Below are 24,123 nucleotides of genomic sequence, written 5' to 3' on the forward strand. Positions count from 1 at the left end.
GGAACATATCAAGAAGTGATTAAGTTGAGCAGTGGTGTTTTCCAAGTAGAAGTAGATTTAATAACTGCAGTTATGCATTTACAAGCACAACTTAAAAGATATATATTTGCCTTCAGAATATATTGTAAATATAAAAATTGGCACTATATATTTAAAACTTTATTTAATGGGTTTGGGCTAGAAAGTTGACTTTTGTAATGGGAAGATGTTATGCAAAAAAGTACTTCAGGAAACTAGCAATATTGGGAATTTTTGCTGGGCTCTTCTAAAAATGAATTTAAAATATTGGTACCATGTTTTTAAAAAATACTTTTTTAGAATACAAAGTACAATTTTAAAAGCAAGAGAATAACTTGCATTTGTAGAAAAAGAAGAAAAAGGTATAGTACCAGTTGACTTCTTATATGACAGAAGACAGGATTTGTTTTGTCTTCTCAAGTGAGAAGCAGAACTACTCAGTTTATTTAAAAAGGAAAAGGTTATGTTTGTGCATATATACATTAAGGAAAACCTGTCTTGAAGATGTTGACTTCACTAAAGCCAAATAGGCTGTCTTTTCCTGTGTAAGAAAAAAAGCTATTATAATAATTCAAAAGTCTGGGCTATGTTTTAAAAGTCTGGCGTATTGGTACACTGCATTTATTTGCAGAAAGGGGACTAGGTAGGAAGGAACCCCATTTATTTCCAGCTATTTATACAACTCTGTGCATAGAAATTAATTTTCCTCTTTTTTTAAATGTAATTTCACTTCAGTTGTTCTGAACTAACTGTGCTAGGCAGATGAATGAAAGATAGCTTTGCTAGTTGTTGGCAGCAGAGATTGATTGTTGGCAGGGAGAAAGTGCATAAACTGTAATAGTTTTGCAGTATCTAGATCAAAGATGATGAGATGGGGATTGATATCTGAAATCTGTGTGTGGGAAGTTGCTATCTTTCACAAAATTTGTGTCACTTTATTTACCAAATGTCTCATTTTTGTTGGGAACTGTACTTTTAGGAAATTTTTAATGTCCATTCTTCTTTGCAAACTGTCTAGAACAAATTCATTATACCCATAGTTAAATAAAATAAAATTACAGCAGCCCTTCAAATAAAATGAATACACTTAAACTAAGTATTTGAGGGTGCTGTACCAGTCCATGATCTAATATAAAACTCAGCCATATGCATGAATGAAAGCATGTCTGTCTTTACTATTAAGGCCATCTTTGATTTAAGAGCAGGGTTAAATTTGTAGTATTTAAGTTTTGAGTAGTATTCCATTTTGCATGCCCCTCAGTATGGCTTGTTTTTTGATTTCATCCTTCCCCAGCATCTTAAATTCTTTTTTGGGCTCTGCATGCAATGCTAGAGAAAAGGGAAGTATTAATTTTTAATACTTTGTTACTATTGCTTCTTAGTTGTGGTGATAGTGCTAAACGTTTTACAGTGCTAAACATTTAGGCATTCAACAGAGATTTCCTCTTTCAAAACTTCTGCCTACACAAGGCATTGTTTAAAAGCCAGTCTCGTGCTAAATGTGGTATGAGTAGAGAATATGCCAGACAAATTGCCATTGGACAGTTTTGTCTGTCAGGTTTTGTTCTTCAGGACTATGCTTCTTTGGACTACCTCTTGGGTTTTGAGGTCTTTTATTGCTGCAGTGATATTATTGGAGTTTGTATTTTTAAGATACAATTGCTTGTTTAACTTGCTAGTGGTGTGGGAGATCGTGGTGAGCAGTGGAACAGGAGACTTAAGTCTTAGCAAGATGCTTACATTTCTAAAGCCTGGTACTTTGGTGTGTTCTAGTGAAATGTGAAACTGTCACTGATGGTGTTGAATGGGTCTCAACCCTCGTTCTTTGCAGCATGGAAACTTTTCATGGACGTCTTTCAAATACTCGTCTAGTTAGTAGGCTTGATGCATTTGTCGTACTTCTCACAGTAGTAGAGCTGTGTCAGTAGTCATATCAGGTGCTGAATAGTGAAAAGCTTGGAGCAAATGTCTTTGATGTACACTTCTCAAAACTGCAGACCCTGGGACCAAAAATGACCAAGAACCTCCCTATCATTTAATTAGAAGTTTGTCTTCAGACTAGCGATGGAAAAATTTAAATACGGAACTGGAGACAGAGATCAGCCTTTTTCAGGGCAAGGTTGTCCCCGGTAGTCTTGTTGGGGTTGCCAAAAATGAATCGGCTTTTCAGGTATTAGATGAAATGTTGTTTGTTTGGGGCTTTTCCAAACTGAACTGTGAATCTAACTTAAGCGTTTCTTTGCGGTTGAGAACCTGTTTGAGAGACTGTTTTATAACTGGTTAAACTTGGGTTACATCCTATGAATAAGGAACTGATCTGTAGAAATAAATACTTGATTATAAGCCATGGTGTTGTATTCACTTCAGCTCATCTGGCTGTGCAGAAAGGATCGTTAGAATAAGTATCATTTGAATGTTAACTTCATTCATGTCGAACAAAAAATCTACTAATAGCGTTGCTGTGTAACAGCTAAGTTGCATGCAACGCGTAGCAGCAGAACGATGTCAATACAATGTTCTTTGATGCAGTGTGCACCACTGCTGAGGCAGGATGAAGAAAGAGGTTACTTATCCCTGCTGCAAGATGAATTCGTATCATGCCCAGGCAGCACAGTTAGGAACAGATTCAAATTATGAGATGAAATCATGGAATATTGCTGAATTTAATCAGCATTATTAGTAACTTTAGCCAGTTACCAGTAAAACGGGTAATATAGATCCAAAGAAACAAAAATATGTTCTGATTAACATATCATTTGTTAATATTCTTTTTATATAAGATTAAGAATAACCAGTATGGTAGAGAAGTATTTTGTAGCAATAATACAAATTTTGGACTAGCAGGTTCTTTTACTCAAGGTGGATCAGGCAGCAGTTTTGAGAAGATTCTTTTGCAACAACTGTATTATAGAGGATTAAGAAACATTCACTGAAAATGAAATTTCACCTAACTGGTTTTTTTGTTCATTAAATATACATATATATATATATATGGGTATTCTATTTTCTACAATATACACTTACTTGGAAATAAGTAATATAAGCAATACTGATGTTTTATTTAGGTACCCATAAATAGTTTAGGAATTAAAAATGAAAACCATTGTTTAAGAGTTGGTAATATCTAGTAAAGTAGTTTTCTTAACCTTTTTGCTTTTTTCCCATACTCCCACTAGTGAAGCTAGTGTTAAGGTTTTCAGTGTATCGGTGTCTACATCTTCTGTTTAAAACAAATGTACACACTGTGTTGCATAGAACTTGAAAAATTGCACTACTTTTTAAACTTTTGGTTTTATTTCTCTTTGGAAAGAATTATTTTATATTCACATAAAGATTTTTGAAATTAATTCTTCGGTGTCTTTATTCCAAGCAATGCATTTAATGGTCCCTAGCTGATGTAAGCATCCATACTCCTGGGCATGAACTGGGTCTGCATGTTGATACAATTACAGAATCTAAAATGTCATGTTACTCAAATATGTAACATGTATGTATAATGTGTGTATGCATGTTACAACAACAGCAAATCAGAGTTGTGCCACCTTCCCCTCCTCTTTCCATTTCTTTCCTGCTTACAGTTCTGCTCCCACCCAAAGCTGGTTACCTATACTTGGTCTGCTGACAGTCATCTGAGACCTGGGCAAGGGACCTTGTGAAGTGGAAAGACTAAAACCCATGACAAATTAGCTGTTGAGTGACTTCAGTAATTGCTTAGTGCTACTGAAATAAGTTAGGATCTCTGCCTACTCCGCTCAGCCCCACCTAAGAGGACACAGAGGATAGATATGCACTCCTAAATCACCATGCTTGTTATTTGGAAAACTGACTGCCCTCTTCAGTCTGCTTTGCAGCTTGTTTATGTGCTCAGTTCTCGGTCTCATTGACAGCTTTCTTGTTCCCCAAGTGCTAACCTCAACCCAGAAGTGAGGTTGGGAATGTGAGCAGGCAGCTGTTCAGCCCTCCAGAGTGAAGATGAGCAGGGAGAAGGTGTCACAAGTTTCCTGCAGGGGCCCCATTTCAGACCTGTCTTTACCACAGAGTTTGGTGTTCCGTTTCTCTGAACCGTAATCCTTGGCCTGGCTGTCCTGACATGGGTAAGTAACAATTTTTATCGCCTTGGGTTGCTATTCTTATGAGGATGGGGAGCTGTGTGGTACCCTGATGCAGAAGGGCCTTTGCACTGGCAGAAGTGTCCCAGTGACCAAGAAGTGAATAGCCAGATACGGAAGAACCATTTTTTCCTTCTTTCTGAGGCTGAACTTAAAAGCATTTTCAGACACTGAAGAACAAAAACTGCAGGTGTGTGTTTGAGGGGGAACGGAAGAGGCTCTCAGATGTGCAGGAAGCCTGAGCCAAGCCGCAGGCTGTTTTCAGCCCGTATGTGAGCTGTCACAGGACACACACCGGCAGCCACCGCTGCCTTCCCGAGCGCAGAAGGAGCAAGTGAGGGGTGGTGTGTGCAGGGGGGGCTCCATTTCCAAGTGCTTGGTCACAAGAAGCTATGTTCAAATGCAAACTGCCTGTGCAGAGCCTGAGTCTGTGACTCTGCTTATGGTTTTTCTGGTAGCTTCTTAAGAGCCGAGCAATGCAGCAGAAGGTTTGTATGTTTAGGCGAGGGCTGTCCTTGGAAGAGAGGTGTAGGAGTACAGTGCATGAGATGGTTTTGGTGGAGGGGATAAAGTATCCAAGGAACCCTTGGGCAAAATGTGCTCTACTCGGAGTGCAACTAACCCAGCGGAGACCCAGGGAGGAAGCTCTCGGATATAGCAGCAGGCTGGGAAAGGAAATGGGACTCTGAGCCAAGGAGTAGAAAAAAAGAAATCAGATGACACCTGCAAACTGGAAGTGCTTTGGGAGTAATGCTGCATGTGACAGAAACTGAAGCTCATCACTGCTCCCGTCTCCAGTTTCCAGTCAATTCCGGGCATGCAGCCCACTTCCAGCCTTCCCCTTCTGCTTCTCCCAAGGAAGGAAAAGAAAGAACGTAAGGTCTAGAAAGTCGAATGAACTTCCTTGTTTGTGGGAGCCCCTGCCAGGAGCAGGTCGGGAGGGCAGCTGGCAGGGGAGAGCAGTGGCGGTGAGCTGGCATTGGGGATGTCTCATCCCACTTCTGGTGAGAACCTGGTCAAGTCTTCTGCATTTTATAAATAGGTTGGTTTGGTTCCCACCACGTGTTCTCCTGTCTCTACCTGATGGGGCTGCGAAACAGGAGCCTCAAGTGACAGAAACAGCATCTTAGTCCAACCTCTTGTTTCCATCTGGCTGTGCCTGGCACAGAAAATCGGAGGAGGGGGCAGAGCTTCCCCACCAAGCCCCATGGCTGAAGGAGCCTTGCCAGAAGCCATGCTCACCTGTTAGAAATTTTGCTTTATGTTGTATGGCTGTGCTTGGCCCCAGTGTGCAGCTGTGGGGCCACAGGGTGTTTCTGCCCTTCTGTGGGCTGGTCTGCAGGGCCAGCCCAGCCTTCCCTGCTGGGCTTGGAGGAGAAGAAAATGCAGGTTAAAATAAAAGGATTTAAAACCCAACTGGGCATTAATGCTTGCATAAAAAAAGATGCTTTTAGTTCCTCCAGGAGATGATTTAATTCTCCAAAGAAATGCTGGGAAAAATTTGCTTCCTCTAGAAACATGCAGAAAGTACTCCAGGAAAAATTGCAAATGGACAGGAAAAGATTGCTTTCTCCTCGCTTCCTCAGCAGGTGAGCAGGAGGTGGAGGTGTGTGTCATCATCGCTGTGTTGTGCCATGCCTTCCTGCCAGGAAGCTGCCAGGAGCTGCAGTTTCTCACACGTGGCTGCCTGGACAGAGTCCGATGGTGCAGCTATTACTAAGTGGATGCATTTAACTGGTGTTAACCATCAGCTGTCAATCTTAGAACGGTTTTGCCTTGTATATGATGGTTTAAAATAATAGTAGTTTGTTGCTGGTATTTCCCAAGGGACCCTTTTATTCATGAGACTATTGAGTGCGGCAGGCTTAGCCGTGCATCACATGTTGCTGGAGCTCACCCCTCTGCCCCCCTGGCACACCAGCCTCTCAGTGATGCTGGGCAGGTAAACGGGGAGGATTTAGCATATTCTAAGAGGCAGGACCCATGACTTCTGCAGCTACGAGTACAGATGTTTTATAGAGAGATCTGTTGGAGTGGAGAGCACTCTCCCTGCTCCATGTGGGTGTTAAGTTCTTAACTGCTGTGGCATGTAGGACCTGGCCACAGGCTTTGGTGGTTTCCCTGCTAGCTTACTTGTACTGTAGGGGTAATTTACTTTCATCAGTTCTGTAGGATACAGAGTGCAAGGTTTGCTTGTAAAATAAATGATTTTACAATTGCTTTAAAAGAAATGAAGCGCCCAGCCTCTCCCTGGAGCTGGGCGGTCATTACCACCACCCAAGGGAGCTGCCAAGGGCTCCTTTTCAACATCCATGCCAAAGAATTTTTCCTGCAAGGATGGTGGCCAAGGCTTCCCTACCGAGGCACGGCGCAGATCTTGTAGGGCTGCGGGGCCACCGTGATGCCCAGCTTGAACTGGAGGCTGAGTGTGGTGTCCAGGGGTGCCTGGAAGGTGAATTTCTGGAGCAGAGCCGTGAAGAAGAGGAAGAGCTCGGAGCGGGCCAGCAACTCGCCCAGGCAGGCACGCTTCCCTGCAGAGAGAGGCCACCCGTGGCATCCTCAGCCTGTGCTCACTGCCCAGCTGCTTTCACTGCCAAAAAAGCCTCTGCCTTCCCTTGGGACCATGGTCCAGCTGTGTTACTTCCAGGATGAGTTTTACAGCCCACACCAAGTTCCCCAATGTCGGTATTGGTGTTACAGCATGACTTTGCAAGGGCACGTGTGTCTTAACTATATGCATGTGCATCGTATCCTCCCCTGCTTGGATAAGCTGTGCTGACATGCACAGCCTGGACGTGCCCCTGCTGGGAGAGGTGGTTGGTTTGAGCTACACCAAAGAGAGCTACCAGAGAAGGTGTGTAATGCTGGTCTGGGAAACAGGGTTGCTAAAAGCAATCTCCTCGGGGCAGCTGTTAGCTGGGGTGCCCTGTGGTGACAACAGTGAAGCCCCTTGTGAACTCAGCCATGTGGGAGCAGGAGCAATGCTCTTGCCTTGGTGAAGGTGTTTGTAGGGTCTCTGGCATTTTCATGGTCTTTTATTCATCCTCATCTCTCTTCTGTGAATGTGAAGAGACACAAGAAGGGGCTCAGAGTGTGGTTGCAGTTCTTTGGGGTGGCCACGTGAGCACTGCTTGAGCGGCACCTCCCAGGGTGCAGCCAACATCTGCCCTTTCCATCTGCTCTTTTCCTCTGTGTCTCCAACTGTGCAGCTGGATGCCCCATTCCAGTACCTCAGCATGGAAACACCAAAATCCATGAAATCTTACCTATAGAAAACGGTATAAAAGACTCCCTTTTCCAGAACTGACCATCCTTTAGGAAATGCCCAGGGTTAAAAGTGTCAGGAGTTTCCCACTCATGCTTGTCTAACATCACAGAGCTTAAATTTGTGAGCAAAATGGTGCCCTAAGAGGAGAAAAAGAGAAATAAATTGCACTTTCTCTGGCACTGACAGCAGGAGGAGCATTTTAATCTTCCAGTCTCCTCTCAGTGAAGAACATCCATAGTCAAATTTGCTACAATTATTTGTCCAACAGCCCCCATCCCATGCCCAGTTTTTCTTACTTCTTGTCTGTTCTGAGGTGCAATGATTATATATCCACATTTCTCCCTCATCAACATAATTTTTATCTGCTGTAATCTTGGGCCAAAGTTCCTGTAAAAGCCATGTGAGATGGGACCTGTGCCGCAATGGTATGCACAGTGGGTGTCTTGCCTCGCAGCGCTCTGCACCATTCAATGTGCTGGAGAACATTGTTTGGATGGCAAAAATATGTGTTCACTAGGATTGAACTCTGGACAGGGCAGAAACGCTGTGGCTCTGCCCCTCCCATCTGCGTAGGAGCGACCTGGCCTGGCGAATTGTGCCTGGGGAACTGGGAGTCTCTTACTAAAGTAAGTGCTCTGGAGTGGGGTTACCTTTGGTATGTGGTAGCCATCCAAGACCGTGTCCTTCACCGTCAGTCTTGGCACATTGAAAGGGACGATGTTGCCTTTCCTCTGCACTTCATGGATGACGGCGTTGGTGTAGGGCATGTTGCTCCTGTCCTCCAGGGCTGGCTGCCGTGCTTGCCCGATGACCGCATCAATCTCAGCTTGCACACGGGCTGGTTGGAAAGAGCAGGGACCAGCCAAGGTCCAAGAAAAAAACCCCTTGGAACAACCTGGAGTGGTTGCTGTGAGGGTCCCCCTAAGGACCAGCCTGGGACACCTGCCACTGTGTGCATCTCTTGTGTGAGTGCAGGAAAATTCCCAGTTTTTCTCTCTCTCAAAAAAAAAAAGTGTCTCACCAAGCTGTGAGGGCTAAAAGCAAGAATAAGCACTGACCTTTTGCTAATTGTACCTTGAATTTCTGGATATACGGCCATATACAGCAGAGCCCAGCGGATGGTTGTGGAAGTGGTCTCGGTCCCAGCTAACAGCAGGTCGAGCACGCATGCCACGAGGTTTTCCTCCTGGAATGTGCCACCACCGTTGTCCTTCACAAAAAGGTGAGTTAGTGCCACATGAATATGGAGGGCTACCCTGACACCAGCTTTAGTCCAAGTCAACCCCAAGGATTTTGGCAGAAGCTGCTGGCCCCCTCCATCCTCTTGATGGGTGCCCTGAACCTGATGTCCATTCTAAGCTTTACAGCCACAGAAGCAGCTCAGATGGAGAATTTGGGCTCGTTCCTCGCCCCTCCTGATCTCTAAGCCCTGCTGCAGAAGGGTTTGCTCTGCATTGCTGACCTTGGCTATCTCCTGCAGGTAGCTGTCGATGAAGTCCCGGCTCTCTGAGGGGTTCCAGTCCTCCTTGTGTTTGTCAATCTTCTCTTTCACGAAATTTCTCATCAACCTCCAGTTTTTAAAAATGGTTTGGTGGGATCCAGGAAAGAACTTTATTATAGATGGGAAACAATTGTACAGCTTTGGACAGAAAAGGAGAAAGGTAAATTGAATAAAGGACTAAAAAAACCCTAGCGTTACCAAACTTAAAGAGCCTGCAATGCCACTCTTACAGAATTGCTGGAGTTGGTAGAAATAGCTCAGCTCTAGAAGAGCATTACAAGGATTTGATATTCCTATTATGGAGTAACTCTTGCATTACCTGGAATTACAGCAGGCAGGCTGACAGACCATGGGCAGGAAAGGTGATGTTGGGTGAGAGAGAGCAACGTGAGCATTGCACAGCTTGAAAATTAGGCAGAGAGAAATTATGGGCAAATCTACCCCGTGCAAAGAAATAGGGAAAGACAATGAAGTTTGGTGATGAAAATGATACGACTTTTGAGATTGACTCCAGAGAAGACACTATGGCACTGCAAAACTGCACACCGTCCATATTGGTGGCAGGAGGGCTGTACCTGGCTCATGATGGTCCCGTGGAGGCTAGTCACCTCATCCATCAGCTGCAGCAATTTTTGGAAGTCCTCATCGTGGTACTCGAACCGATTGCCAAAGGTGACGGAGCAGATGATGTTTGAGATAGCATTATTGATCTTAAAGTGAGGGTTGAAAGGATTCCCTGCAGAAGGAAATAGGAGTGATCAATTGTCTTCCAGTCTTCACAAAAAGGAGAAGAAAACACAGTTGTTAGAGGTATTGATGATCTTAAAGGTCCTTTCCAACCTAGTGATTCTGATTCTGTGATTCAACAAATCTGAGTGAAATGAATGGCCCCTGATGGGCACCCTCCTGTTTCACTGCTCTCCCGGGATGCCTTGCTGCCCCCATGAGCTGTCCAAACTTGGCTGGGCAGCCCCTGGATGGAGCAAACTTCCCACCCTCCATCCCAGTTCAATCAGGTTATGGAAATGTTTTTCTTTACTCTGGAAAGCACGGTCTGCAGAAGAGCAGACGTCATTTGAATTGATTGGAAACATCAGTGTTTACACACACATGGGATTTCCAGAGATCTCCAAGGGAGCAGTAGGCTGAAGGTGAAGGCTTTGGGTGTTCCCTAACTGCATTCACCAGTCTGAGGGCAAAACACCTGTAAAAGGGAGCTGGGATGCTGGCAGGGTGCTGTCATTGCTTGCAAGGTGAGCTATTTTTCAGCATGCAGTGAATCATGGGTGAAATTATAATAGGCCATACCTGCTCCTGCCTTCAGCACAGCTTATGAGGGCCATGACACTCACCCTGCTCATCCCTGAATACATCCACAAGGCATCGGCACTCGTCCTGGATGCGCTCCTCCAGGCCCTTCTTCCCCAAGCCAAAGTTTCGGAGTGTCGTCAACGTGAACCTCCTCTGCTGCTTCCACAAGTGCCCGTTGGAGGAGACCAGTCCTGGCAGAAACATGCCACCGTGAGCCAAGGCAGATCTCTCTACCAAGGGTAAAAATCTCCAGGGCCTTATCTCCAGCCATCTCAGACCTCTGGTCAAAGGACTGCTTTGACCTTACAGCTGAGATATGCGTCGTGAGGGATAACTCACCCACATTGCTGAAGATCTCCTTGTCGATCGGAATTTCAGGGCGATCCATGAAGTTTTCCCCTTGGTTTACAAGAACTTCCTTAACCATCCGCAGCCCATTTATGCACACAAACAACATGCTGCCCAGCTGTATGCTGAAAATATCCCCATATTTTTCAGTGAACTGGTGGGGGAGGAAATAAATAAAAGGCGTTTCATTTGCCATGGATGTGTGGGTAGCCCTGGCAGGGGACATGGGTGAAAATAAGGGAAGCTGAGAGCGGGAGCAGAGACAGGGTGTTTGCAGAAGTGTCTGCTTGGCTGTGTACGGTCTTTTTTCGTTACTCTTTTCCCAAATCACTGGTCAGGAGTTGGTGTTAATTGGCCACCAGTCAAGTAAAACTCTCCAGGTTTGATTTTCCAGTCCTGTGTTCTTCCAGCTTTTGTTTCACTCCCTTCCCAAACGCCCTTGCAGTCCCTGGTCAGACCGACGGGGTCCTACAGCTGTGACTGCTGTGACTGTGACTGCACCCGTGGTGTCACGCCGTGCCCTTTGCCCAAAGGATTGCGCCACGCTTGTCCCCCTCCTTCTACCCGGGCAAACTTCATCTGTGTTGCTGCCGACCAAGGGCAAACCTCCCGCCCGCCCCAGGGTGAGCTCCTCCCAGTCCTCATGGGCCACGGGGTTTGGGTTTAACCCTCTCCCTGCGCTGCAAAGGTTGCGTAGCCGCAATCCCCTCCGTCGCTTTCCCCGCAGTGGCACCCCGTGCCCCGTACCTTCTGCACCATGGCTTGGGGGTTGCTGAGGTTCAGCAGGTGGATGTGTCCCAGGAAGGGGAGGGCGAAGGGGCTGGGAGGGAAGTGCTTCAGCTTTCTGTGCTTCATGTAGTTGGCAACGAGCAGGAAAACGAGGAGGAAGACAAGGAGCATCTGGAAGGAGATGCTCTCCCAGAGGAAACGCAGCATGGGTGGATGGTGGGTCTCTGCGGGGACGCGTCCTGTGGCAGGTCAGGGCAGGTCGAGCTCACGGGGCACCACCAAATCCCCCAGAGACAGGCAGAGATGGGCAATGTGCTGGCACCGCTGTGGGCACAAACATCAGACAGCATGGAGCAGCTTTTGCTGACCTGGCCTGGAGGCTACATTCAGACTCCTGCTTTCCCAGGTTTCAGCAAGGACTATTTGATTAAACATCTTCTTGATTAAACTCAAGCATTTCCTCTGATCTCATTAAAAAAAAAACAAACCAAACACAAAACAAAACACCCCCAGACCCCCCTTTCCTCTCCCATCTCCCACTGCTGCTTTACAAAACCCCAGTGATCCATGTCCTTGTCGAAAGGACAGAAACGAGCTTTGCAGGATGAGTATTAAAACCTCCCAGCGGGCTCGCCGTGCCATTCCCATGAGCCCATTGCTGGGTGCAAGCCCCATGCTCTCCTCCCCGTGGTGCCCTCACCATGCAACGTCCCAGCGTCGGCTTCCCGGTGCCCAGGAGGCTCCAGCCACTCCAAGTGCCTCGCGCTTTCCTCTTTTGCAGAAGCTCGTTTGCTGGTATGAAGAGTCCCAGACCAAGCCCCAGGTCAGCAGGGACATCCGAGATAAGGTTGCACAAACCTTTCACAAACCATCTGACTCAGGGGTTGAGGTTTCAGTGCGTCAGGGTGATGTGGGCTGGGAGCAAACAGCCGTCCAGGATTTGCGGTGGTTTCCAAGCACGGTCATTTTGTCATCTCCGCCGGACTAGTGCAGGCAGAGCGACCTGCTGCGGCCACGAGGCTGACCCTGCCCCAAGCCCTCCAGCCATCCCTTCCCACCTGCTTTGGCCTTTGAGTCCGCAGCCTGTGCTGAAGCCGTGCCCAAAGCCCGACAAAGCTGAGGCAAGTGCTGAAAAGCCGGAGGAGATGCCCAGCTCTACAGGCTGTGGCCCTTCGGCAGTAGCTGGCAAGAGGCTGTGCTGAATTTTCGGCATCATCTATGAGTGGCTCCGAGACAGCTATTTGATCCTGCATGTGCACCACATTTAATTTTGACGTACGTGTTGTGTTTTATTGTGAAAGAAGCAGGAGCATTCCTAGCAGCAGCTTGCCGTTGCTCTGCCGCGGCTGCTGGCGGTCGTCAGCTCCCACCTCATGCTCCGGGGGATGATTTGGGTTCGTTTTGTCGCTTTTGGGGACATCGGTTGTGGCCGTTGGGGTTGTCCAGCGCCAAAGACAAGGCACAGAGATGCACCAGTAGTGCTGGAGCGATGCCATATGCACAAGGGTGAAGCCGCTGCATAACTTTGCAGCTTGAGAAACTTGGAAAAGTTACATCACTGTTCTGTTATGGAACTTAAAAAACTGCTTTCGAGGAGCATCTCTCTTTTACCTCTGGCCTGCAAGCACACTTAGGCGTGAGCCTGCAGAGGCGTACGTGTGCCGCTTCACTCACATGAGACACTCCACAAAAAATAAACAGATTCATGCCTCCTGCCTTTATGGTATGGGATCATTACATTTTAAAATGTGGGGTTTTTTGTTCTTTTTTTTTCCCCGATTTAAAAAAAAAAAGAGGAAAAAGAAGAAAACTTCAGTCATTTATTCTCTTTGTGAGTAGGGAAGGAAACCCTAAGGTAACAGGGAAAGGCAAGATTGAAATGGAAGAGGGAAGAGATCAACATTTGTTTGCTAAGCCAGTGCAAATAGCACAAGCTGTAGCCACATACCAGAGGCCAGACCTACACCAGAGCGAATAAGAAAATGGAGAGAAACCGGTGCCTAGTCCTGAATGGCTTTGAAAACTTCCGAGGTGAAAAAAACCCACAGATCTCTCACGTTTTCTTTTTTAGAACGTAAAACAACCACGTGAGCCTGTAAGTGCGAAGCATTAATTAAGAATGCAATAGGATTAAAAGGATCAGTTAGAAGGGCGGCTCGCTGTCGAAATCCCTGTGTGCCCGGCGTGGCACGGATGGGATGTGCAGAGGACTCTCCCATGTGGCATAAATCTGCCACTGCACAGCGACTGCTTTGTGACGCAGCAAGCGCGGTTATTGCCAGAGTCGGGGGCTAAAGCCGCTGGAAATGAACCTTGATTTAATCCTGTCTTCCTGTTAACTATTCAGCGTCCTACAATGCACGCACAGAGAAAAGTCACTCATGAAAGGCGAGGAGAGAGAAAGACGATTGCCTTTGCTGTGGCCTTATTCCAAACAAAAGCACACAGGAGATGGCATTTATAAGCATTAATGCTTGGTCACGTAAATGGAAATATTCTCTACAAGTTGCACATTTAATTAACTCTTTTCCAAAGAGACTCCGGTACGGGCAGAAGCTGTGCCTCCATCACAGAGGGTGCCGTGCCCCCCCACCCACCTCCTCGGCCCCACGCTATGGACATGCCCATCGTGCATGGCCACAGATCTTTGCCAGAAGCGGGGGGGAAGCGGCGAACTCGTGACTTCCCACCCCAACGCCTCCGTGCTGCCGTTTCCTTCCTGACAGCCAGCGGCGAGCCGCCGTGGTCACGACCCCTCTGATGCTCTCTGCTGCTTCCCGTTCTTTTGGGCTTTGGTTAAACTGCTCCTGAGCAACCCCGATGCAACTATTTTTTTGCAGTTTTTCTTTCCTGTTGTGTATTTCACTAGCACAAACCTTTTTGGATAAACCTTTCCTGCTCATACATTGCGATACCGTATTTTTATAGCCGTTCGACACCTGCTGGAAGCAGGGCTCCTCGTGCCGTCCCCCTTGGCTTGGCCTTTGGTGGAAGTTGCTTCTACCATCCGGTGGCCTCCTAATTAAAATCTCCATATACATATGAGATTAAAAAAAAAAAACACGTGCTGCTGCTGCAGAGATCTCAGCTTAGATATTTCCATTGCAGAGCAGCAATGTGGTGGTGCAGGGAACGTACACCACACAGAGCCCAAGGCCACCTGAGCCTCGGCATCAGCCATGGCCACCTGGAAGTCCAAACTGGGCTGAGGCATGAACCAAGAGCTTGTATGTCCAAGGCCAGCTGCCCCCACTGACCAGGGAGGCCTCAGAAAACATAGCCCATGGCCATTCAGGGTGCCGTAGGATTTAGGGGTTGCTAAATGGTCTCTGGGTGGTGGACATACCCCCTGTAGAAGGGCCACCGTGGACCCACCTGTGCCCATGATTTTGCAGCTGGCAGACCCCTTCCCGGGAGTTGCTAACGGTGGAAATTAATAAGGCTTTTAAATTCATGTGTTTTGTCAAACCGATAGAGGCAGGAGGTGAAGGGAAAAGCCGCAAGGATTGTCCTTACTGAGGCGTGCAGGATGGGATCCTCCTGCCCTTCCCACCACCGCCCGCATGTCAGTGGGTGCTAGACGTCCGTGGCCCGTCATCTCAGCCCCACATCTACGGGGCGGATGGGAGAAGGGGCACTTGGCAGCTCGTGGAGGGCTGAGGCAGGGGTGGGGGGCGCGGGGCAGCCCCACGCCGGCCTCAGTCACGAGGCAGCGCGCGGATCTGGAAGGGTTTGGGGCAGCGCGTGAGGCTGAGCGTGAAGGCGAAGGTCAACGCGGCGGCCGCTGGCGCCAGGAAGGTGAACTTCTGCAGGAGGGCTGCGAAGAAGATGAAGAGCTCGGTCCTGGCGAGCTGCTCCCCGGGACAAGCCCGCTTGCCTGGAAGAGGGGGAAAAAGAAACCCACCGAGTCCCGAGTGAGCTTCAGCCAGCGCCCGGAGTCCTCTCGCGCGCTGCCTCGCACAGGCTGCGGGAGCTTTTCTTCCGCGAAAGGTTAGGTGGCAATGTTCACCCACACATTTTGCAGGAACCGTCCCCAGGAGTTTACTGCTGAGCGAATTGTGACGGCTGTTCGGATAGACAAAGAGGGGAAACTCGGGAAAAAACCCTATTTACGCAGCTTGCGCAAGAGGGAGAAGCCTTATTTTTTCATCCTGCGATAACAACTCGATTTCTCTCCTGCTCCGAGCAGTCAGTGTTAACTGCTGCTGGGATTTTCACTGTGGGGATGGGCTGAAAGCCGGACAAGGAGCAGTACCCTCTAGCCTGGAGGGGGGGTCTTGGGGGCGGGGAAAAAAAAAAAAAGCATCGCAAAAAGGAAAACCATCTCCCCATCCATCATGCTACCTGCAGAGAAGGGCAGGAAAGCCTCCCGCCTCCTGTACTGGCCGTTTTCCAGGAAATGTTCAGGATTAAAGGTGTCTGGAGTCTCCCACACATTTTTGTCGAACATTATCGAAGTCAGGCTGGTCATCAGGGTGGTGCCCTGCAAGAGGTGGAAAAAACGGGCGGTTATGCGAAGGAGAAGAGCCGACGTGTTGTCAGACTAGTTTATTATTAGCTCTGTTCCACACACAATGTAAACGACATTTTTTTAAGGGCAGAATGTTTTTTCCTAAGCTATGTAATTAAACGAGGGTGAAAGCCTACAGGATTGTTCACTTCTGTGCTCCTCTATATATCACCATAGTGTTGATCTGTACCTTGTGCTGCTGTCACTGGTGATGTTAATATAAACCATCTTTAAATTGATAACGTGTTCCCGTAGGAATTTGAAGCAATTTAACCAAATAATTTTCAATCGATCCACTTTATTGTGCTTTTGTTTAAAACCTGATCTGGTTTATCTCCACACCCTCCATCAGAAAAAGAAAAACATTTTAATCACTGTGGAGCAAAATGCCCAGATTTTTTTATTTTTAATTTTCCTTGATGCAACCAATCATATAGATGGACGAGACTAGGTATATCTAAATCTCATATTTGCTTTCATAACGCCAGAACAGTGTGCATGCATCAATACCTATTTCCTGGCTTTTATCAAGTGCTACTTTTAATAGATGATTTTTAATACTCTGTGGAATTAATAAGCTCAAACTGCTTTCCTATGTATCTTGGCCCTCTATTCCCCTAATGCCTGGAGGGCGTCTTGTATAAAATTTAAAGGATAAACCTTGTAAAACTGAAAATTATGACCAACACTGTAGGATCTCACAATTCTCCTCCATAAGGAGGTCAGGCCCATAAGAGCCCTACAGCGTCCGTCAGGAGGGCTTGTATTTTCTGTATAACTGTGATATTTCCATAAGCTCCTGCTGGTTGGTTCCCCTCCAGATGAGATTTCGGACTTGGGCCGTGAAGACCTCGCTCTGGTGGGGCAATGGGAGGGCAGATGGTCTCCACGTACTTTGGGCAGGTGGAAGCCAGCCAGGGTGGTGTCGCTGGTGGACATCCTGGGCACCCCCAGCGGCACGACGTTGCCCAGCCGCAGGACCTCGCTCAGCACCGCGCTGGTGTACGGCATGTTCTCCTTGTCAGCCATGGCGGGCTGGCGGGACTGGCCGATCACTGTGTCGATTTCGAGCTGCACTTTCTCTACGGGAAGCAAAAACGCAATAAATCTGTGCTCAGAAGGTTCCCAGTAAGAAACCTGGGGCATAGGCATGTCCAACACGTGGTAAAGATGGAAATAGCTCAATTTTCTGAGTTTCACTTATCTGGTTTTGGGCTAAACGAAAGACCCATCAGTGCCCTACCTTGAATGTGGGGGTACGCGGCCATGTAGAGCAGAGCCCAGCGGATGGCGGTCGCTGTTGTCTCAGTCCCAGTTAAGAAGAGGTCCAGGGTGGAGCACAGCAGGTTTTCCTCATGGAAATATGAGCTGGCATCACCCTTAAACTTGGGGAAAAGCATGGCAATGAAAACTCTTATTAGGGAGGAGATGCTTTCAGGAACCCAATCCAAAACCATCCATACCTAAGTCGAGTCCTGCCGCTGTATTATTATTCATCTCCCCTGGACTTGGAAATTTCTTAGTTTCATTTAATTTCAAGCCCTGCAGACTGCTTTGAAAGACACCCTGTTTGCTGTAGAGCTGCTTTTGAAAGCAGGTAGCATTTTTAAATGTGAATTTTCACAATAGCAAACACAGGCCTGCAAGCTCTCATAGAAACGTGAACACATTCCCTGAGAGTCCTCCTACGTTGCATGACAGAATGAAAAATAGAAGAAGACAAAGTGTAAATACTTTCAAATAAAAAAAAAAACCCACAACTGTGTGTTTTCAAAGTGATCAGGCTCCTGCTGTTACTAAAAAGTTTGACATGGAAGAGGTAGGGAGGAGAAGGCAACGCGGGTGGCACGGGCTCCTGTGACAGAACAGCTCTGAGTCTTGTCTGCTCATTTCTTGGGTTAAGCTTTAGGTGGCTTTAGATATTTGTCTCTTACTTTTTCTATTTCCTTCAGGTAACAGTCAATATAATCTCCTGCCTCGGACTGGTCCAAATTCTCCTTGTGCTTTGCGATCACTCCCTTCACAAAACATTGAAGTTTCTCCCAGTGCCTGAAGATCTTCCGAAAGGGTCCTGGTAGCCATCTCATGATGAAAGGAAAAGCATTATACAGCTGGTGAGAAATCAAGCAGAGCAAAAGAGCATTTCTTGAGTTAAAATAAAGCATGTATCACAGTTCAGATGAAAGTACAATTTACTAGCTCTGCTTCCTACCAGGAAAAAAACTTTTACTACAAAGGTCAATTTAGTTACACAGTTGTAAACAAGTACAAACAAGAGAAGAATTGGCCAGATGTTTTCTGCTGATGAGGTTCTCCAATACTGGGTGGCCAAAGCTGTCACCTAGTATGAGGTGGCCACTGGAGTCAGAAGTCGGTGTGGATGCAGAGGAGCCCCTTAGTGCCGGGGTCGGTGGAGGGGACAGAGATCAGACCTGGCCCATGGTGTGCAGCCATTCAGAAGCTGTATCCCCAAATCCACCTACTGGGGTTATAAACCTGGACTCTCAGACAGCTTTGCCATAGTCAAAATTTATCTGAGCAACTGGCTGGGAAAGGGGTGGGGGAAGAGAAGGGAATTTTCACTGAGAGTGCTACTAATTGACTCTTCTTTTTGTAGAAGTGTAAGTATTTTTACAGTTTTTCCATTGCTCTTCGGCTATGTCAGGCATGTGATCACTTTTACAATCCTGCAGTGGTTTTTCTCCATGTGCCTCAATAATTTTTACTTACTTCCTTGCTTTCCTGATGGATTTTAGCGTATAAACCCAGCGTAATGTAAAGCAATACTCGTGGCCATTTCCCTTATAACATGACTCTCTTTCTACAGGGAAAAGCCGATTACATCAGTGCCTTAGAAACTCCAGTTTCCAGGCTCTTGCATGCAGCTGAAGCTAGAAAAGCATCCGACTGGCTTTACCTGGCCCCAGAAACTTCCAATGAGCAGCAGCGTTTCAGCCAGGGAGTGCAGTAATTCCTGGAAACGGTTGTCATGGTAGTCGAAGCGGTTCCCAAAAGTTATGGAACAGATGATGTTCGAAACAGCGCTATTAATTTTGTAATGAGGGTCAAATGGTTGTCCTGGAGGAAACAAAATGAAAGACAGCTTTCTTTTTTTTTCTTTAAAGCCTCAGTCAAAACCACCTTCTCTACGAGATCAACAGTCGTGAAGTTGGGGTGAGACATCACCTACTTTTCCCCCATGGTGACGCTAAGGCTTCACCCCGTGTCCTGGGGTCCCCACCACCCCCATCACCTCCAGCAACCCATTGGAGGTTGGATGTTGCGTGCCACCACATCCTTCCTCTGAGGACACCCCCTTCCGTCTCCAGCCCAGGCTGCTGGCACACGCCGGCGTTAGCACAGAGCTGCTGAAGCAGAGTTTTCCAGGGAGAATGACTGGGAGCATGCCACGGTATGGCTGTTGGATTTGCATGCTCCAACAATGTTTTTGGTGTCAGTTTTAAACAACAGGAGAGGGTGCCTCAAAGCTTAGCCCAGGGCAGGGAGCTCAGGACTAACCGTATTGCAAAAAATGCGTTGCACTGGCGTTTAACTGTCCACCGCAAAGAAATCAAATGGGATGGGGGAGAAGGTGGGGATTGCAAGTCTCTGTGGCCACCTATAAAATCTGGCAATAGCTCATACGGCCCATAGACATGATGCCCATAGCTCCTAAAAGAGCAAAGCGTGGTGTGACGTTCACCACCTCTGCGTTCCTTGGGAGAGCCATCGAGCAGAGCCCGTCATCTCACAGGGCGCATTTAGGCAGCCTGGAGACCCGCTTGCCGTGATATGAAAGACTAACATCAGCAACGAATCCAGTCCAGCCCTGAGCTGCTGTCGCCACGCCGGGGAGCATCGCTTTGAGATGCACGGCACTGCGCACAGGACTGCTGATCCCTTCAAGAAAGTAATTAAACTGGGCTGGTGCTCAGATACTAGAGTGATGGACATGATCACTATTTGTCATTATTAATGGGAAGAAAGGCCCAAACCAGCAGCTTAATTAGTTTATTGATTAGGACTATAAAGGACTATAATCAATTGGCAACATGAAGTATTTGGCTTGTTCAGTGCAACAGCAATTAAAATGGAGCAAGTTCAGTATATAATTGCACAATTCCTATTTAGATCTTTCTTGTTTACTATATATAGCTCCATAGAATTAGCTAAACCCCATCTGCTTCTATTTAAAGCTGAAGTGCAACATCGCCCATGTACCAACATACAAATTATTCTTACTAATATGCCTCTGGCAGTTCTTAAAAGCTGGACCATAAAAGAGCAAGGCACACGCTTCATCTGTGCACGATACAAAAGGAAAGCCTGACTAAACAAGTTTTAAAATACTTTGCAAAACCAAGGACAAGCAGAGGTTAACTAAGCCTCTGAGCCTGATAGCAGGAGAGCTGCATTTATTCCTTTGCAGAATAGAGGAGAGACTTTCTTAGCCAGATAAACATGCAAGCTTTAATAAACACCTAGTATATATTTGCTTAATATTAACAAGGGAGAAGTAAAAAAGTAGTCATGAGGTCTAAAAGAAGTGCTAAAAGGCACAGTCTGGAAGTGTAAGATAGAGAATTGAGCTATTGAAGAAATGTTTTGCATGTTAGGAGCTGCCTCAGAGTAAAACTTTTACTTCTCGTTGTTCATTTAGCTGGAAGCTTTGGGCACGGTGCTGTAGCTTAACCGCCCACCTTTCTCCTCCTCGATCGTCTCCACAAGGTACCGGCTCTCCTCTTGCACTTTTTCCTCAAAACTTACAGCAATGCTTTTCAGTGTTGCTGAAGCAAACCTTCTCTGTTGCCTCCATATACGTCCATTGGATGATATGAGCCCTGTAGGTGGAAAACAGAAGTGAACAAACCTTGCTCTGGGTCACGTGTGAGTGACAGGATTCAGAAATGGCCATTCATCTTGAACAAAAACCCCAAACCCTGTAGACATTGAAAAACTATAGCTTTGCCTGGGAATTAAAATTCAAGAGTAATTGGCTTATGCTAAAGATCTAGCTTTACGGATTTGCTTTAATCTGCTACTTTGTCACTTTGTGTGGGAAAAAAAGGTGTAAGCCAAAATACTATAAGTACTATCACGCTGTTGGCAGAGCTGCAGGCAGGAATACCATATCCCGTCTCTGGAGCTGTATGCAACCAGGGAGAAAAAGTAAAGGAGAAATTAAAACCAAAGGGAAAACTCTTCAAGTATATCGATCGCTGGGCAGCTTGCATTTATTTCTCCTCTTTCATCAAGACCCGACTTTGATCCCATCATCATCCCTAAATCCCAGAAAGATTAAAAAGTACACCTGTGAGATTATTAGACTGAATTCAGTTCTTGTCTTCCTCTGCGCAAGCTTTTACGGGTGCAGTTAGCAAGGGTTGAATTCAACCTGTTGCTTTCACTCTAATTGTTATCATTGCAAATAGATGAAAAATTTGTACCAAAATCCTGCTAGCTGTGCTTACCAAAACCTCTAAATATTTCTTGGAGGAGTGGAATATTTGGCCGATCTGTAAATATTTCAGCCTGGTGGACAAGAGCTTCTCTCACCATCTGGTACCCGTTGACGACCACAAAAGTCAGACTTCCAAACTGCACGCTGAAGATGTTCCCGTACCGACCAGTAAGCTGAAAGAGAGTACATTGCCCTCTGAGACCAAGAAGGTGGAGGTTTTCAAAAGTCACCTGGACAAGACCTTGAGCAATGGCATCTAACTTCGAATTTAGACCTGCTTGGAGCAAGGGTATTTAAGAAAAACCCACACCCAAGTCTGCAGGTCCCATCCAACCTAAACTATTCCATGAAGGCTGGAGATGGCATAAAATATGCTAGAGATCTGTAGTATGGGAGAGATGTTTTGCTTATATTTGTTAGCAGGTATGACCTGGGTTTCACCAGGGAGTTGCATCAATTTAATTTGTAACAAGGACATTACTTGCTTTGTAACTGATGGGCATCTGCTCCATCCTTCTTCTTCACAGGAAGGGTACCAGAGGTGAAGGCACCACCTGGGTCGCCATGCCCAGGCTCTTGCTGTTGAGGGCAAAGCACAACAAATAATCCCTTTCATCAACTTTGTGTCTAAAGAAGTGTAGTTTCTTGCTCCAGCTATCTCATTTAGAAAGTGGCTCCAACGGCTGACGGCTAGAAACTTATTTGTAATCTTAAGCCTGAATGCATTTATGGCTAAATTATAGACATTTTCCTTGCATGGACTTTGCTGGCATTAGTGTCTCCCGTGCAGCGTTCAACTCACTGATGTGTAAGAGCAACGGGTGACCCTATAATCTCTTGGGCCCCATTCAGCCAAAAAGCTCAGGCCATCCTTTTCTTAGCATGAGTCTACATGAAAAGACAAACATGGTCACCTTGAACAGCCATGGTGACTCGTGAAACCAGTCTGGGGCTGAATGGGTGTCTTAGTCTTTGTGTGCATGTAAATGAATGTGATTAATTCTATTAATAATAATTGTGTGTATTGACAAAATATTGTGAGCATGCAGCCTCAGCCTTTCCCAAGGGATGCCCTAGGAGACACCTGGCTAGTGACCCTAGACCCAGGGTAGATACTCTGGCATCAGCCTGCTAGGTAAAAGCTGGAGATAAATAGTCACCAGAAAGGATATTTGCGACCAGCAAGTCAGAACTTTTGCTTTCACTTTTTCAGAGAAGCATATTCAACATGTATAAAATATCTCTCTCATGTTGGCTTTGGTGGGAGTCAAAGCTCTGGAAACTTTTCCAGGGTAATCATTGCCTCTTTCTGTAACACAGAAGAAGCCACAGGGGTGGTTAACTCGGGGTCTTAAATGTTTCTTTCAGATGTAATGAGGCAAATCATTGGCCTCTGAGCAAAGACAATGACAGTACAATTTCCAGAGGTGATGTTCACAGTCTGAACAGTTAATTTCTCACACAGCACTTGCTGTCCCTTCCCCAGCCTGGCCCAGCCCCTCTGAAGCTTTCCTGGGCTCCACCAGAAAATGGACATGGTCAGATGGGAAGAAAGAGGAGGAACATGTAGGTCTTCCTCCATTACAGGTCTCTTTCCCATTGGACTTTCTTACTCCCATGGAAGAGGAGGTGACATAAACCCAAGAAGGGCTGTCTCTCATACATGGTTATTATATAGCTAGTTCTTTAGAGGCTGCCCTTGTTTTGCAGGTTTGGTGGCAAAAGTCACTGAAAAGGTAAAATATTGTTAGTAGGAGAAATGTCCATGGAGCTCTTACCTTCTGCAGTGCAAGATGGAGGGGCTGCTTAAAGTCCACAAAAGTTCCCACGAGAGGAAAGAGCTGTGGCCCTGGAGGGAAATTCCTGGGACGTCTCTTTTTCACAAGGTCAATAATCAAAAGAAACATGACCAGAACCACCAGGAGCATCCGACCGTTCAGCTTTTCCAAGACAGAAACCAAATCAGGCCAAAACTGAAGCTTCATCTTGGCTGATGAACTCATGGATTTTCATCCCAGAAAGGGACTTGATGCTGGTGTTACATTTGCTAAAACAGGAGTAAGAAAAGACTGGAAAGAAAACAAAGCAAGCTAAGATGCTGATAGCTTAATGGGGACAGGACTTGCCATGGGCGAGCTGCTTTCTCATGTACAGCTACTGCCAGACTACCTGCTGAATAACTAAGTTGAAACACCGGGATCTCCAAAAACAACCCCAAAACCTCAAACACTTGGCCAAACAAAAGTAATCCTGCAATCCTTTAGCTTTGCATCTCTGTCAATGCCCTAACTTTCTTACGGAAGAATATTCCTCCCTTCTGCCCTTAGCAAGGAGCTCCTTTATACAGACACCTAGCTGGGATTATAAGCATTACAAACATTTGAGGTTAGGTGAAAGCAGCTTACTTGACTAATTACATATGGTGGGCGTTGCATAATTTGAAAAACGGTAAGGCATCTGAGGTGATGGACACCGCACAAGTCACTAAGGGGCTGACCCTGTCAAGTGCTAAGCGCTGCCTGCAAAGGGCTTGATGCCTTCAGTGCCCACCAAAGCCCGCCCGGCTTTGCCAGAGTCATCAGGTGAAGTTCAGACAAGGGAAGCACTGCGAGAGCCCAGCCACTTAAACGAGAGTTAAAGGAGCTTAATTTCGAGAGTGAGAGCATAGGCTGACGTGCTTGCCAGCTAAAGGAGCGACTGGAATTTATGCATTTAAATCTCCTGGTTTTTCTGAAAATCTCCTTTGAATAAAGCTTCACACTGTCCCAGAGGAAGGCTGCAGTGGACCGACGGTGACCCCTGTGACCATGAATCAACCTTGCGTCACCTGCCAATGTTTTAGCTGCAACTTGTTTCCAGGTCTTTTTT

General features: G+C 46.5%; 2 protein-coding genes across 2 annotated transcripts; both read right to left on the reverse strand.

Moving 5' to 3' along the window:
- Window positions 1-6,482: 6,482 nt before the first annotated feature.
- Window positions 6,483-12,314, reverse strand: CYP2J2 (cytochrome P450 family 2 subfamily J member 2; the record flags this gene model as incomplete). Its single annotated transcript, XM_082002674.1, has 9 exons — window positions 11,303-12,314; window positions 10,547-10,709; window positions 10,249-10,398; window positions 9,472-9,632; window positions 8,858-9,034; window positions 8,470-8,605; window positions 8,046-8,233; window positions 7,394-7,532; window positions 6,483-6,658 (listed from the first exon to the last, which is right to left on the reverse strand). The coding sequence occupies exons 1-9, from the start codon at window positions 11,489-11,491 to the stop codon at window positions 6,483-6,485; spliced, it is 1,479 nt and encodes a 492-aa protein (XP_081858800.1). The 5' UTR covers window positions 11,492-12,314.
- Window positions 12,315-14,982: 2,668 nt separating this feature from the next.
- Window positions 14,983-23,240, reverse strand: LOC309407538 (cytochrome P450 2J2-like; the record flags this gene model as incomplete). Its single annotated transcript, XM_082003083.1, has 9 exons — window positions 14,983-15,161; window positions 15,629-15,827; window positions 16,689-16,876; window positions 17,038-17,179; window positions 17,729-17,865; window positions 18,654-18,872; window positions 20,495-20,635; window positions 21,266-21,428; window positions 23,034-23,240. The coding sequence occupies 9 exons, from the start codon at window positions 23,238-23,240 to the stop codon at window positions 14,983-14,985; spliced, it is 1,575 nt and encodes a 524-aa protein (XP_081859209.1).
- Window positions 23,241-24,123: the final 883 nt, after the last annotated feature.

This window comes from Phaethon aethereus (genome assembly GCF_964289735.1).
Source record: "Phaethon aethereus genome assembly, chromosome: 8".
Taxonomy (NCBI): domain Eukaryota; kingdom Metazoa; phylum Chordata; class Aves; order Phaethontiformes; family Phaethontidae; genus Phaethon; species Phaethon aethereus.